Genomic DNA, 16125 nt, shown 5'->3' on the forward strand with positions numbered 1-16125 from the left:
AGGACCCCCGAGCTTGATATATGTTATATTTTTAAATATGAGCCAGGTTAGAAAGCTCAATTTTGAACCGTTGAAACTTGACTTCAATTTTTATACACTACAAAACTTTTTGTTTATTTTTATCGCTCATTTTTGGTCGGTTAATAATATTTTGCTTCAACTCTCAATTCTATAAAAGTAAAACGGAAGTAATATTTAGAGAACACGAGGTCTAAATTTCAATGTACAAAATTTGTTATTGTCTGTATTTGTACTTATTTAAAAATGTAATTATTGCATAACAGAGGTTGCACGAAATGATAATAATCGATTGATATGTATTTGCGAAACGAGGAAAATCGTGGCGACGCCTTTGGTAACCACCAACCACCCACAAGCACCATATCTGTACCCATACCCCACTACAAGCACTCAGATTTGACTTTACAACAAGCACTTCGGAGGACTTCGTATGGAAGTGACTTGATCCGGCAAACCGAAACCACTGGACTTACACTGAAAGATTTATAGATATTTAAAGATTGAGGAACGTTTATGAAGCTTAAAATCAAGTACCAGAATATAGAAAGACAAATCCTGTATTTCTATAAATTCTACACTATATGTATCTACATATCATCGTATGTAGAAGTTTGTTCTAAATAATAGTTGCATAAGAAATTAGTTTCATATTTCGATACTTTGTGCCTAGAACATAATTACCGTGAAATAAACAAACTAGTTAATAACTGATTTATGCATATGCGCATGACACAGCGAACTAATGTAGATCACAATTCGATCCAACAGAACGGTGCTCAACCGGCACATGTCCGATAAGTAATCCCCTATTTATTGTTCATTCCTACAGTATTATCAGCTTTGTCGAATGTAATTAGTAACACGATTTCTCATCGATTTCCCTTTAATGGTACTGATAATCTGACATAACAAGTGTAGTTCCTTATCAAGATCAAATTTCAACAAGTAACGCAAAGAATCGTCGGAAATTTTTGCGCTTCCGGCTCTCTATACTCTGTATATATATTGCACGCAATAAAAACATTCCTCGCTATAAACGAAAACATTTCTCTTTTTTCTTCGAATAATACATATTTCAGAGGAATAATTAAATCTTAATTTTTTCGTTCTTCCGAATAAATCGATATTTTATAAAGTGAAATATTGTTTACTATTTTAATTCCGAATAAAATATTCCTTGATTCGAAATTAACTATCAGCGTGCTAACGTAAATAGCTGGAATTTCAAGCTCGGAAAAATAATAAATAGTGGGGTACCGAAGTTGAGGACGCGGGAAACAAACGTATACGCGAGAAATCGATAAATTTGGAATCCTCAGGATGCAGCAAGCTGTTCGACGAAGGTACAAGACATGCAGAAGAGAATTTAGCATGACAGGAAAGAGGAACGCGTGGAGGTCTCGCGGGGGGAGGGCGGAGGAGGCGGTGGAGGAGGAGGAGGAGAAGGAGGAGAAAATAGGAGAGACACGGGTAGGATTGGAAGGGATCGCGAAAGGATCAAGAAAAAGGAGAACGAGGGGGGTCGACGAAAGTAAACGGAGGGAGGGAAGATAAGGAGAGAAAGAACCGGCAATATGGCCGTTCAAGAAACAAACCAGCGCCGCCTGGCAGATTTTCCTATTCCCGCCCGTCAAGTAGTTTTCAACGTACTCAACTACTTTCAATAGGTTAAAGACATTAATTCGCATCCCGAACTATACGTTGAGCTTGTATAATACTGAATGCTTACTTTGCAAATCTACAAGATTCATTTAAGAGAATGTAAAATATAATGTTTCTGTAAAATATAATGCTTCAAACACATACCTATAAAAACTCACATAACAATATTTTGAAAAGAAACATCACGTTTCTGTAGGTATACAATTTTAAGACAGCGTAAGAAGTGTTCTCCATTAATAAGTTGTCTGACGAGAAAATACAATAGTATTATTATGGCCTCGTTAACATAAGTCATACATTAGGTAAATTTGGTCTAAACATGAGTTGATTCTTAACTGCTACTTATTCATAAAGGATACTGTAACAGTTTCTTAGAGAAACCTTAGAAGTTTTTTTCATTCCGTTGCTTATTTAAATTTCTATTGATATATTTTACAATTTGTGAATGGGTATCATATCTTAATGGTACGCAGTAAATTTTAAAATATATGGACGAAGTAGGCAATGAATTTAATTGTAGTCTCTGATCACCATCAAATATACAAAGTAAAATTATAATAAGCTGCAACTACATTTTATAATTTATACATTGATTACTTCTTCCGCTGACAATAATATAATACCATACTCGCAGAAAACATGATTCATATTTGAACATTGCATGTACATATTTGAATAAAACTGAAAGTAACTTGTGTAACAAAAATGCAATATAAAAAAAAAATGACAATTCTACTTTGCAATCAACATGTATGAAAATAAGTATTGATGTAAGAGTCACGAACGAAGATAGTAAAATAAAAAACGATTGTCTCGACGTTAAAAGAAAAAACGTTTAAACATTACATAGAAGTTAGCAAGTACGTAAGTTTTACATCTAAAGTTGTATGTGTACGATGTGGTTGACCTGTAGTCACTCGCCATTTTACCAGCCATTGTTGCCACCATTCAGAAACGAAAATTGCAACTAACAGATCTATCTTTCAAACGTTCGTTGCCTGTTGCAAAAAATCAACAATAACAACAAAACGCTAAAAATTGAAATCAATTCAAAATGCTAACAAAACAATCTTCCCCAGAATAGTTGGAGAAAAAAATTTTTTTGGTTAAGTGAAATATGGCATGAAGTCATATTATACAATTATCATCAACGAAATCGCTGAAAAAGTCTCAACGACATGATTGTTTCGCGTTTTCGATGACAATTTGTCAAAAAAAACACAGTGCACAAGATCGTTTGAACGTCACAAACGATTCATAATACGAACAGAATGTATCATTGCAACTGTCTTTCCCATGACAGTTTGATTGAATTTCCATCGTTCGACGGCATAATCACGATTTTTTGACCGTATTGTGCAACCAAAACCTATAAAAATTCATTGCTTACCTTAATATGACAGGAATACAGAGGCTCACTTTAAACTTGGATGTAAACACAAGCATTTTTCAACGGAACTGACACCAGGGCAGCTTGAATAACAAACGAGAAAACACTCTTTACATCGCGGACAACGTTATTTCACTGTTCGAGATTTTATTACGTTATTAAATACCACAATAAATACGAGAATTCACGATCCCTTCGGAAAACATCCATCGAAAACTAAAGATGGCAGCCATTCTTCTGTACAAAACAAAGGTTCACATCCACGGACTGGCAAGCGATGAAGCCTCGAACCCAGATGGCTTCCGGCGCTGTCGTCAACCCGCCATTTTCAATTACTCAAAAGCGTATTGAGTCTCTTCAAAACAATTTATGATTGGGATTCAGCTTACAACTTGTGTTTACGTTTCCTGAAACGGTTAAAATACTTATTGTAATTTGTAATTCCACAGAATGGTCGAATACTAATTTTACCTGTCCTAAATCATCGACACATTAACGTCAAGTATTACCGATAGCTGACGCGCAAATCGAATCACTGTGGCGACATCCTTGATAAATTACAAACAACCACTAGAGGGCTAAAAATCAAAAGATCGGTTGTTGTTTCCCGCAAGTTATCCATCAACGGTTGATTCTTAAGAGAAGAAAAAGAATTTGCGTTTCGTTTGGGTCAACTCAATTCGTTTAGTGGATTTGTCAGTACTGCATTCCTAGCAGATTCTGTTTTGGATGCAACGTTAGTGAACATTACAATTGTCACGTATACATATGAAACGAATTTTTACATTTGTTTCTTTCAGTTAGTTTAAAAAATATAGAAAGACAAAAATTTGCTTCATGATTTAGATAGAATATATTTTTCTATTCATTGATTGAATTTTATTTGTTTCAATCGAGTTCTGTTAAATATAAATTCCATATTTGATAGGTTGATCGAAGTTGACTGACATTAAATTGCTGATACCAACGTCATCGACAAAGTTGGCAGCATTTGTCACGTTCATATGGTACGAAAGTTCTACGATCACTGTTGTTTAGGTTATTGATTTATAATTGTATGACATATGTTTTGAGAAAACAAAAATGTTTTGAAACGTAATATGTGACGGCTGTTAAGCGACAGGTACAGTTATTCACATTAATATTCGGACACTGCACTATCTCCATATTTATTGCTGTGTATAAGAAAGAATAATTTAAATATTATATATTTATTTTACAAAAACGAACCATTTATTGTAAACTGTACAATACATTTTAAATAAGAATCCTCATATTTTCACATCATACTAATATTTAGACATTTTGTAAAAAACAAATATTTTATATATAAAATTACCGTTTTCTCTGTGATGAATTATAAATTATTTTTCATCTAAACAAAATATAATTTTGTACAGAGAAAGAATAATATTCTAGTTTGCTCGTCATCATAATAAAAAATGGGAAAGAGAGGGAAAAGTGGAAAAATTGAGTTTGTTGTATATAGTAATACATACAAGAAATGAATTAAATTTTATATTATGCTATATGTAATGCATTGGTTTATATGAAACTACTAAACAGATGCTATTGAAAATTTTTTTCAGAAAATTATTATTGATGTAGTATCCTTACACCTTGTGTCAACTTCTTGATTCTTTTTCATCAACAAAATGACCTTTTGTGTTTAGAAATGGCAGATACTGATTCACAATTAAAACGACTCTTACTTCCGGCTGAAGAAACATTGTTTGAACAGTTATTAAGGTTCGGACTTTATATTGGTGCAATATTCCAAGTTATATGTTTATTGGCTATAGTGATTTATCAGGCTGGTCCTTCTGATAGCATTGCTGCTTTAAAGGTATTTAAATAATCAGTTACTACAAGTAATGATGACTTACAGATATTAAGGTAATCATATTGTGAATTAATTTGAGGATGACCCAAGTGATGTGGAATGTTCAGAAAACAGTCCTCAGGTCACTCCTAGAAGACCCCATCGACCACGAAAACAGGAGAAGAAAAAAAGACGTTGAATTGCTTTTTTACACAACATTTACTGTTTACTTAAAAGACTACTTTTAGATTTGTGCATTAAAATTTGTGCATTTTGTCCTATAGGAAATATTCAATAACAATTTTAGTCTAACAAGTAATTTATATAATATGTATTTAAGCCTGATTTTTTATACCAACATTTTACTTTATAGAAGCAATTAAGATATTGCTTTTCAGCTGAATATATTCATAACATTTTACAAATATACATGAAATATTTTTAATAATAAAAATATCAAATAAAAATGTTTATCATTTGTCTTGTAACATTTTTTATGGAACACTATAGAATATATGGATATTCTTTTTTTTATCTCACAAAATTTTCAACTTATAAAGATTACTTCCATGAAACATGAATCATATTTTCAAAAACTATTGAAGATGAATAAATCAACATCTAAAACTTAAAAATAATCTAGAAATAACAAAACAATTGTTCATAACTAACTATTTCATAATAATTGAAAATATTGAAGAATTTGTATTGTTTTTAAAATTTGATATATTTATAAGAGATATAGTAATGATTTAAAACATATTTGATCTCACTTATATCTGAACTTTACGCCAGATTTTATCAGATATCATGCAAACCGCAACTGAAATTTAAATATTTAAAAATTTCAGTAACAAACGGAATTTTAAAATCGTTCCGTATATTAAATCTGTTCACGCGATCTATAGGCGGCAAGTAGAAGTAAAACCGATGTTCGAAAAAAGTGTAAAAAGTTGTACACACATTACACTTTCACGGTGAAGGTATTATTTCTTCATTTTTTATATTTCCTTATTTATCCAACCTAAAATAGTAACAATGATCACAATAAAAGGGATGACCATTATACTGTATCATAGTCAGACTGGTACAATGTGGGTTTATGATTATATTTAACCTCAAACATTTGGCAGAAAATGTGATCGTAATTTTCAAAGTGGAATACCATTTTTCAATTAACTTAGGAAGAAAATTTAAAATGTTGCATTCAGCGGGAACACTATCGCCACAAGATATTTTGTCAGAAGTTAGGAAATTCATTTCCGGAGCAGTTAGACCGACCCACAATACAAGCACTCTCGATGTAACTCGAACTGCTTTGTTTTTGCTTCGAAATGTACCCGCAGCAAGAGATGCCGTACTCGAGTACTTTTGCAATGTATTTTTCGTTGCTGTCACTAAACACGTTCGCCAAATCGAAGTAAGTCCAATATTAGGTATAATTTGTCAACAAATCTACTTCTATAATTTATGAATACAATTTTTACAGACAAATCAAAATTTGGCGATTTGCGAGGAGACTATCATAGCAGAAATTCATGCTGTTTTAAGTAGCTTCATTAACGGAAATCCAGAGGCATGGGCACCGATTATTTCAGCATGGTCATTGGAATTACTAGGTATATGATCATTAAAGCATTTTAAATTAATTTTGTTTCATAATTAAAGTAGCTATTGCTCACAATTTATTACAGAAAATATAGAAGTATTATATTGCAGGTAAATTGTCTTCTGATTACGCAAAACGTGGAAACTTGCCTGTCAATGCTGGAATTAATGATTTTCTTCAACAATGGATGTCTTGTCGTGCTACTCGAACGTTAATCGATATTACAGCTCAATGTCTTCAATGTCTTATGCATTCTGATACAGAATCTTGTATCAAAGCATTACTAGATACCAGCGTATTACACAGTCCTCATTTTGACTGGGTGGTTGCTCATGTTGGAAGTTGTTTTCCAAATACAGTTATTACCAGAGTATTGTCTTGTGGTCTAAAAGATTTTTGTGCTATGGGCTATGAACATAATATCAAAAATCCCAAACTGAATTCGGTTGTTGGAATTCTGGGACACTTAGCTGGCAGCCATTTTCAGGATATTAGAACAGCATTATTGGATCTGTTTAAAGTAAGCTTAAACTCTATTAAATGATACATTAATTGAAATATTTTTTAACATCATTTGTACTTAATAATATCAATTTCAGTGGAGTTTGAATGAAGATATGAATATTGATGAAGACACAAAGAAACAGAAATTGGCTACTGTTCCATTCCTTTTAAATCTGGCATCTCTTTCTCAGACTCTTTTAAAAGCAATAACCAGTGATGTGTTACAAACGTGTAAGTAACTGCATTTTATGTTAGTTTAGCACATTATGATCTCCACTTTTTATTGTAGTGAAGCCAGATATAATTCCACAATTGGCTCTGTTTGCATCTGACTGGTGCAAGTACTTTGATAACCAACCGAAAGCTTTGATAGATTTGACCGTGCATTTAATCTTAGGGTGTGAACAAGGTGCATCACAAATAATAAATATTTTATTAGACACTGCATTAAACACAAGTAATGTCGGCTACCATAGTGTAAATGCGGCACAAAGCGTAAAAAGTGTATGTAATGAAATATTGGAATTAGTATTGGAAGAAATCGACCTTCTCTTAAGAACACATGGGCCACAGTCTGCAAATATTGCTTTATTGACTTCCATTAAGCAAGAATTGCCTGTAATACTGCCACTACTTCTGAACCAAAATCCTCTAAGAATTCAAACAGCTGTCAGGCTATTGTGTTTCCTCGGAAGTCAAAGTGGCAACATATTAATATTCGCAGCCTCGTACATGTTAGTTAAGGCGGTAACGACTTTTCATCTTGCTGCTTTAATACGCCTTGTTTCGAACAACGTTGTAGTCTTCCCCTCAAACAAGTCTGAAGCAGACAATATGTTAGCTAGTCATGGCTACTTTTCCCAAGTAGTGGAACAAGCACTTCGAGAAATAAATTACAGAAATGTTATGAAGAAACAAGAGAAGAGACAGTTCTTCCAGAATCTTACAGTACTATTAAAGTAAGTATTTTAATAAAATGATAGCATGAAATTTGTTATAAATTTAAATAACATGTCAGTAATATTTACATAGATGGGAGAACTCTAACAAGGCAATGATTTTCCGATCAAAAATGATTACACATGCTATCAAATCTAATTTACAACAGATCTCCTCCTTGTTAACAAAAACAAATGATTTTGAGCTAGCCAATGATATTGCAAAAATGTTGGATTTATTCAGCACTCCAGAAAAAGATAATTACCTACCTAATGTGGAGCTTACTCTAAAATTAACAAGAGCAATTATTCAATATTTCTTTTTGTGCATAGCAGAAGACGGTAATTTAGAATATTGTATTAAAAGTTTCTAATGTAGTTTTTATTACTATATTAAGTATTGGTTTTTGTTTTAGATATTACGAAGAAACAGCAAAGTGTGAAAATAGTGTGTCATTTACTGAAAGATTTAACTTGTTACTCACCGTGTGCTCGAGCCCTGGCTTTGAGAGAAATTTTGGGACATAGTATTAACAACGACCCCGCTAAATATTTTGGAGCTAAAGAAAAATTTGAACCAAAATTCGAAGAAATGTTACTCTTACACCAAAATCACAAACAGGTAGAATTATTAAAAATGCATACAAAGACGTTGATGATGAAAAATCACACAACTTTTTATCCTTCTATTAAGGTCACAAGCACAATGTTAGCTCAAAAACATTCTTCAGTATTTCATGCTGGAGTGATTGGACATGGTCCACGAAAACCACCACCTGAAAATACAATCGACAAGGAAATTATCACTCTTAATAAGATGTTACTAATGGACGTGATAAAGGTAATAATTTTAAATGTATAATTACTTGATTTTTCGTTATTCATTCAACATCTAAATGTCATAGGCTTGCTGCAGTAATAAGGATTCAGAACGATATCCTGTGAATCTGGATGCCTTGACAATAGTTAGTTTACTATTAGTTGAGATAGTTTCACCTGACGTCATGTATAATGGACTGCCATGGCCTGATGAAGAATTTACAAAAGTATATTCAACATCCTTTAAATACTCTAATTGCCATACCACCAATTAACAGTCTATTAAAATGTTTGTATTGACCCATCTAGGTCACCATTGAAAGAGATTTACAAATCCGTCGAACGTTTAGGGATGTTCCATTGTTATGGACATTGTTGGAGTTGACGGCTTGGTATAGACCTGCTTTGGCTTATTGTTCGGTTTTATTGAGGGGCATTGCTGCTACTGTTATGGCTAATTGGAATACAGAAGCAGGTGTTTCCTTGGTAAGCGTGATGGCACTCGGTCAATTACTGCCGCCACCATTGGCGAGTATAAGGGACATTTTGCCGGTTTTAGAACCACATCAGGTGCGTTCCGATTACGAATTATACGATGACCTTATTTATTTCACATTTTGAATGATATTAAAATGGTAACATTTTTTGTCTTAGATAAATATTATAATGAAGGAGTGTGTATGGGCTTACATGCGTGAAAATGTTCCATCACCAGCCCTTTTCACACGCAGCGAAGGAGCTAATATAGCTTGGAGAGACACCGACACATCTACTCCAAACGTACGATTCACAGAAACACTTCGTTTAGTTCTATTAGCTAATATTCAAACATTAGGTGCACTTTATTCTACGTTATTTTACAACGAAAACAAATAGTTAAACTGTCCGCTAACCGCGGATTGTTTTCATGTACATATTTCTGTGAATAGATTAATGTTAATAATTAACAAATTTGTATTATATTAGAAAAATGTATGAAATAAAATATTTACTTTCTTATTTCTAAATAACAACTTATTAGTTAATATTGAATCAAATTTACGCGTCTTCAATATTTATTAAATAACACAAAAGTTTATAAACTTTTGAAAATTCATCTATTTTAAGTTTAAACATTGGATTTTGAACCCACTGTTTTGGAATTGCGCAACAATGAATACAGTTTGGGAGACAGTTTTTAATAACAATTTTAAATACAAAATAAAAGGTACCATTCATGTATAAAATAAGAATTAAAACTTTACTAATATTCGTACGTATATAACTAAGTAATATACATAACTAATATATATAACTAAGTAATATACGTTTATAATACGTTGTATAAATACAATGCACTTATAAGTTATTTTTCTCCTTTTATGCGAATTTATGAATCAGTTATTCTTATACAGCTTCCTATTTAAAAAGAAATAAAGGAACAGGAGGGAAGAAAAAGCAGAAACGATAAGTTTCAATTTTTATAAAAGCACGTTCTCCAAATACACGAAAAAAAAAATATTAATTTACTTTGTAATCAATATAGGAATGAATGACCCTATTAATGATGAACAAACACTGTTCGAAGTAGTTGCTGCACGAATACCCTGGGTGGGTGTCTCGTCCTGATGAAATAAATGATTACATATTATGCAACGATTTGATTCATATAAACGTATTTAAGGACTTTAATCGCGCTTTTTAAGAGAGAGTCTTTCGCGTGACTCCGTTATCACTCGGAGCATAAAACACTAGTAAAAAATGCTGAAAATATTTAATTACTTTCTTTCTATGTACACTGCTCGTTGTATGAAAGATATTACATCCTTGCGCGTAAAACCAGAGCATTCAGGACCGAACGTCCGGTCTTTAGATTCGAGCACTTTCATACGTGTTATGTCTGAGTGCGATCCTCTACGCTCTGTCAACATATATGTTGCATCATAGGTAATAATGCCTTTCGGTACGAATTGACACAGTGTAGAATCGTTACTTATCTTTTATCTATATATAAAAGACGGTATAATCCTTTCGTGACATGTAACCGAAAGTTGACAATGACAATATCCAATATATGGTGGACAATGAAATACTTCTTAAGTATGTAACAAGTACATCTAAAAGAAAAATAGTCTTTTAAGAAGAAGAAAACCATTTCATAACGTGTGTGTGTGTGTGTGTGTGTATGTGTTCGCGCGCACGCGTCCATACATATATATGTGTATGCAATTTTTTTTATGAAAAAAGTAATGAGTAAAGAGCTGTGCGGTTTGATTCACGTCGAAGACTTTGCATTTCCAGTCTGTTGACTGATCAACGGCATGGACAGCGTCGTATGGGCTTACTTTACAATAAATTATTTTTCAGTTCTTCAGAATTAAAAAAGTTCACTTTTAAAGTCTATGCAGATTAAGCTTAGAAGAGTAATGTACTCATGCCACCCATTTCACTTTGTTCCCTAACAAAGATTTCGAAGTACTGATATATGATCGTGACGGCGAGTAAGATACCAGTTCCTGAGCCGATAGCACCAAGAAAATCGGCTAGTACGGATAAGGCACCAATGCACAATCCACCGAACGCAGCCGCAGTCGGAATGTATCTGTTCAATTCGTGAATCATCGAATTGTCTCTATGTCCTCTCATCACCATCTGTTGTTCTTTCAATTGCTTCGCGATCTAGAAAGTAACTTCAATTAAAAAAAAAAATACGCAGAAGAATATCTCGTGTAAGGAAAATAATTGGAGCAAAAAAGAATAGCAGCTTAAAAAATGAATTTAAACAGGATACTAACGTCTTTAGCAGAACTGCCAGAAACCTCAATCCACGTTTTTGAGAAGAAAGCACAAGATCCAAGCATGAAGAGAATGTAAAGAACGGCATGAATAGGATCTTGAAGGATATGTCCTACAGACTCTGGTGGTGATAAATAATAACACAACCCTCCAACAGGATAAGATCGCGCCGGACCACCACCGCCAACGTCAGACCACACTCCTAGCAGATTAACGATAATATTTCCTTGAAACTTAACAGCCAACATTTGCGAGATAACGTATAAATTGGACACTAGTGCCGACTGAAGAATAATTGGAATATTGCTGGTGTAAAACAGTTTGATGGGGTAACTGCTGTACTGGCCTCTGTATCTGGCAGATTTGATTGGCAAATCAACACGGAAGCCCTGTTAATAACAATGTAATTATGATCTTGATCCAAACTTTTATACATGTTCAGATTCTGATGGTTCAATAACATTACCTGGAAGTAAATTACAATGGCAAATACTAAAATTGTGGCAAGTAAATTCATGAGATTGGGAAGGTTTTGCCTGTAAAATGCCTCACGAAGTGCTCGAACTTTGTCCTGCCTGGTAGCCAGCAAATGAAATAATGCAATTACTGCACCTTCGAATTCCGTGCCACGTCCTAAAATATTTGTAACAGACACTCCATTGTATGTAACATAGTAGTCAAATTTTAATTTAAAATATATCAATAGAAGGACGGTAGAATCATACCTGTGTTAACAGTAGCAGGAGAGAATGCTTTCCATACTATTGTTTCACAAATATTGGTTGCAATAAAAAGAGAGATTCCACTTCCCAATCCATATCCTTTTTGGAGAAGTTCATCCAATAACAGTACAATCAATCCAGCGACAAATAATTGAATAATAATCAATAAACAAACTCCTGCTCCAATTTCTGTTGGATCACCATACATTCCAGTCATTACATACACAATGGCTTGACCAACAGTGATGACCATACCAAATACTATAAAAAAATAATTGTGTAAACAAAGTTGGCTTAAAAACAAAGGAAACTTCTGTAAAATGTAATATTTTTTCTTACATTTTTGCGCGCCATTAAAAAGTGCTCTGTCTTTTGGAGTATCGCCGACTTCAATGATCTTTGCACCACTCAACAACTGCATAATTAGACCAGAAGTAACAATAGGAGAAATTCCTAATTCCATAAGAGTTCCTCTATTCGATGCAAGTATAACTCGAATCCAATAGAAAGGATCTGCGCTGTCCGAGGACATAATACCAAATAGAGGAATCTACAAATATCAAATGGAAATATCTTCTGTTAGACAAAAAGAAATACTTATAAAATGTTAAAATATCAAGAGTAATAACAAAACAATCTTACCTGGCAGCATACCAAGAAGATAAATAATGTAATTGCAGTCCATAGTACTTTCTCCCGAAATTGAATCTATAATAACATTCATGTCATTAAACCATTAATGGAAAGGTAAAGCTTTTAAAGCAAACTTCCAGGCGGATTTGGATATTTGACAGACAGATGGCAAATGGTAAAGACATCTAATTTAAAAAACGATTGCGCGCGAGATTGAAAAATATGGTTTGTGAAACTGTAAATATGAGAGTAGGACAAAAATAGATTGGCATAAACTTACTTTTCGCTGCGGTTTTTCTATTTCCGGAAGTATACTGCAAAACGGTTTTATCACCTCCAAAAATTTGACTGAAAAGTATACAGGTTAAAAACGAACATTCTCGTTAATGATACACAAACGAATAGAAGATAGAAATAATCAAAGACTTGACTATTTGAACAATATGTGTTGTAAAAGAGGGGAAATTGGGAGAGGTTACGGTTACAGTTACAATTAATTTTTTGTGACGACGATTATGAATAGAAACATTTTCGGATTTTTTATTGGAAATTGTGCACACTTACATCCCATTTTGAATCTGAAGTGCTAACTATTCTAGGCGACGCTTCTCACTGATGTCTAGAATCAACACAGCCGCGAGGGTACCCGATTAAAGCAAGAACACGATTAAACCTGACCGCGTAAGCTCGACTGGCAAATCGTAGTGAGTCGTGGCCCCTTCGTCGACACGTATCAATATACTATTGTCACGTGACCTGATGATGTTGGCCGGCACAAGGGCAAACTTCCCCGAGCTAGGGCTAGATGACGCTGAATGTGTATAAATTGTCGCGATTTCTTGACCGATTATACCGTCAGAGCTATGAATCACGATCGATTAATGTTTTAGAAACGTTATCAGCCAAAATTAAATAGATTTGTGTACATACATCGAAAAAATCAAATATGTGTACCAACAAAACGTTTAAAGTAAAACCTCCTAAATACATTATAGTGTTTTTCCTTTCGTATGGTATTATTAGGCTAGGCTCACATTAATATAGCGCAACTAGGATCGCAACAAGATTCCGAAATAATAAAAAAGAAAAGAAATATCATTAATCGTTTGCATGTATATCAAACTTACTCTGTCGGTGAACAATAACATTTTCCAGTAAAGAATTTATATATTATTTTGTAAATTCTAATCTTTTCTTTCGTTTAACTTTGCTCGTGAAATATTTGATATTCATTACTAGATGGACAAAATTTTGTACTAGCTTATATGCATCTACCAAGATCATTTTTAAGTTCAATAACAATTTCTTCCGCGCTTGTCTTCGGATTTTGTTCCATTTTGCAAATAATTACTCGTCCATCGTATTCGTTCATTTTTCACGAACATCCATTGCTCGAGTCTCAGCTGTTGAGATAGCTGTTTTCGGCGAACTGATAAAGTTATTAGAAGCCAGAAATATGTATATGTTGCTCGTTTGAACAAGACTTTGCTGCAATGTTTGACGATGTCACAGATCTGTGTTTGTTTCTTCTAGTCTTTCGTTTTTCTCGTCACGAATTGGTACGATTTTCGCCATTGAAGTGCCTCACGGACCGTGAGCTGCATCTGCCTCAGGATCTCTGAAGATGAACTCCACCGAGGAGCAAGTAGTGCAAAACGAGTATTTTGTTGTTGATTTATTTGTTGTCAACTCCTGTTGAGGAGTTCAATGATAAGATGAAATCCTTGTATAGTAGATATTTACATCGTGTTATTCCTTCCAAATACTTCCAACTTCAATCAGTGTGGGAAGATCCACACCATAGTGGAATAGTCAAACGATACCATTTAACTATTCAATGTTTGTCAAGGGACAAGAGTAAATTAGTATACGTGAACTGTCTTCACACAGGTTCCAATACTGATTGCACTTGTGCATACCCAAAGACTATACCTTCAACGATAAATTAATGACGTTGGAGAGCTTCTGAATATGCACCAGATTAAAATATTATAACTTTAACCGTATTTTATGTATTGTACAAGATCTAGTTGTAACGGTACCAAATTGTCTCAGGATCTCTCATGCTGATCCTGATAGTACCGAGTTGTACAAGACTCTTTCGTACGATCGTGATCTTACAAAGTAATCTCGAATGGATACGTCGTGACTCCACCATTAAGGTTGAAGTCACGGTTTGGTTTTAGCAAATTGGGCTTCTATTGGTCTCGACTTCATCCTGTCTGTTCCCAAAGGCGTTACCTTTGGAAAGGGCAAGTGAAATAGATAGCCTGAGAAAACTCTATTTACTATTTACAAGGTTCCACAACTGGACACTCATCTAGTGGTCCCCCAAGACTCGTTTGTATATTCCGTTGAGGACGGAAGATGAACTATTTGACGAGGTACGAATCATTTCCTTCATGAAAAGAAATTGCAATTAAAAAGATAAGTTTCTAAAACGCGAGAAGGCACAAGTTCACATGTTGAAGGACGAATAGATGCAAAGATGCAAGTCTTCGAGGGGTAAGGGGAGATAATAAGTAAAACGGAAGATTTTGAGGAAACACTGTCCGGGATATAGGTAGACACCTATGGAGGTACCAGTAGAAACCTTCAACGAAGGAAAAATTGTTTTAAGGAACCACAATTCGTAAGAACGGAAGAAGAAATGTACCCAAAGATCTTTACCCAAAAAGAGAACCCCTTTGTTGCATCCGATGTTAGAGGATGACTTGACCACTTCTCAATTTTTCGAGAAAAGTTTTCATTGGTTTAAGAGTCAAGAGAAAGAGTGAAGATCGAGGAAGATGCACTCTTGTTGTGCAATGGTACCGGTGTTCGTTTGAGATATTCGTGTTGTTTTCGCCCGTGCCTGCGGACGAATGTTGAAGCATTGCGTACACTTTATCCAGCGAAACGAGAGACTAGTAACCGAACCACGTGACTTGCAACAGAACCGAAACGTCGGGATGTTGTGTCTCGACAGATAAATACGCGCGCCCATGTGCCTATAAATTCAATATACAAGGTGTCCCAGATTTCAACGACCGAACTTTCATGTGTAATACAGCTGTATGTTATGCAAACACACGTCGTTTAGAGTTACGTTCAAAAAGTTTTAAGTTATAATACAAATAGGAAATAGCAATAGTGCAATATACGTGAGAATATACCGACAATATTTACATTTACAAACACGTTCTGATACATGGTATTCTTCCGTTAGGAAATCTGCATTAACGCCCCTT

At 34.1% G+C, this 16125-nt stretch overlaps 4 protein-coding genes across 13 annotated transcripts in view; 2 read left to right on the top strand and 2 right to left on the bottom strand.

The window, feature by feature from the left end:
• Upset (SET domain-containing protein upSET) overlaps window positions 1-3316 on the bottom strand; it is a 33450-nt gene extending 30134 nt beyond the window's left edge. For 5 of the 6 annotated variants that reach the window (XM_076324489.1, XM_076324491.1, XM_076324490.1 and 2 more), the window contains exon 1: window positions 3074-3287. The gene's annotated coding sequence lies outside the window, so the exon portion shown is untranslated. Of the gene's footprint in view, window positions 1-3073 lie in introns of all 6 variants that reach the window. The other variant, XM_076324488.1, reaches the window with a different exon arrangement.
• A 349-nt stretch (window positions 3317-3665) lies between these two features.
• LOC143153385 (protein MANBAL) lies at window positions 3666-5355 on the top strand. Of its 3 annotated transcripts, none has more exons than XM_076324499.1 (4): window positions 3666-3809; window positions 4002-4080; window positions 4747-4919; window positions 4996-5355. In XM_076324499.1, the coding sequence occupies exons 3-4, from the start codon at window positions 4749-4751 to the stop codon at window positions 5092-5094; spliced, it is 270 nt and encodes an 89-aa protein (XP_076180614.1). In that variant the 5' UTR covers window positions 3666-3809; window positions 4002-4080; window positions 4747-4748; the 3' UTR covers window positions 5095-5355. The 3 variants fall into 3 exon arrangements, with proteins under 3 accessions (XP_076180614.1, XP_076180613.1, XP_076180615.1); XM_076324498.1 differs by having other exon boundaries at window positions 4002-4196; window positions 4996-5351; XM_076324500.1 differs by lacking the exon at window positions 3666-3809 and having other exon boundaries at window positions 3849-4080.
• A 346-nt stretch (window positions 5356-5701) lies between these two features.
• On the top strand, window positions 5702-9772 carry Omd (integrator complex subunit 5 omd). Of its 3 annotated transcripts, none has more exons than XM_076324480.1 (12): window positions 5702-5989; window positions 6080-6315; window positions 6385-6514; window positions 6615-7024; window positions 7104-7239; window positions 7298-7967; window positions 8041-8288; window positions 8363-8568; window positions 8641-8787; window positions 8852-8992; window positions 9075-9335; window positions 9420-9772. In XM_076324480.1, exons 2-12 carry the CDS (start codon window positions 6094-6096, stop codon window positions 9639-9641), a joined length of 2793 nt encoding a protein of 930 aa, XP_076180595.1. In that variant the 5' UTR covers window positions 5702-5989; window positions 6080-6093; the 3' UTR covers window positions 9642-9772. The 3 variants fall into 3 exon arrangements, with proteins under 3 accessions (XP_076180595.1, XP_076180596.1, XP_076180594.1); XM_076324481.1 differs by having other exon boundaries at window positions 5702-5878; XM_076324479.1 differs by having other exon boundaries at window positions 5702-6315.
• Window positions 9773-9986: 214 nt separating this feature from the next.
• Window positions 9987-13611, bottom strand: Sec61alpha (SEC61 translocon subunit alpha). Its single transcript, XM_076324482.1, has 8 exons — window positions 13460-13611; window positions 13176-13243; window positions 12905-12970; window positions 12602-12812; window positions 12266-12523; window positions 12007-12173; window positions 11540-11929; window positions 9987-11423 (listed from the first exon to the last, which is right to left on the bottom strand). Exons 1-8 carry the CDS (start codon window positions 13464-13466, stop codon window positions 11160-11162), a joined length of 1431 nt encoding a protein of 476 aa, XP_076180597.1. The 5' UTR covers window positions 13467-13611; the 3' UTR covers window positions 9987-11159.
• Between the last annotated feature and the right edge of the window lie 2514 nt (window positions 13612-16125).

Source organism: Ptiloglossa arizonensis, chromosome 12, assembly GCF_051014685.1.
Source record: "Ptiloglossa arizonensis isolate GNS036 chromosome 12, iyPtiAriz1_principal, whole genome shotgun sequence".
Lineage (NCBI taxonomy): Eukaryota > Metazoa > Arthropoda > Insecta > Hymenoptera > Colletidae > Ptiloglossa > Ptiloglossa arizonensis.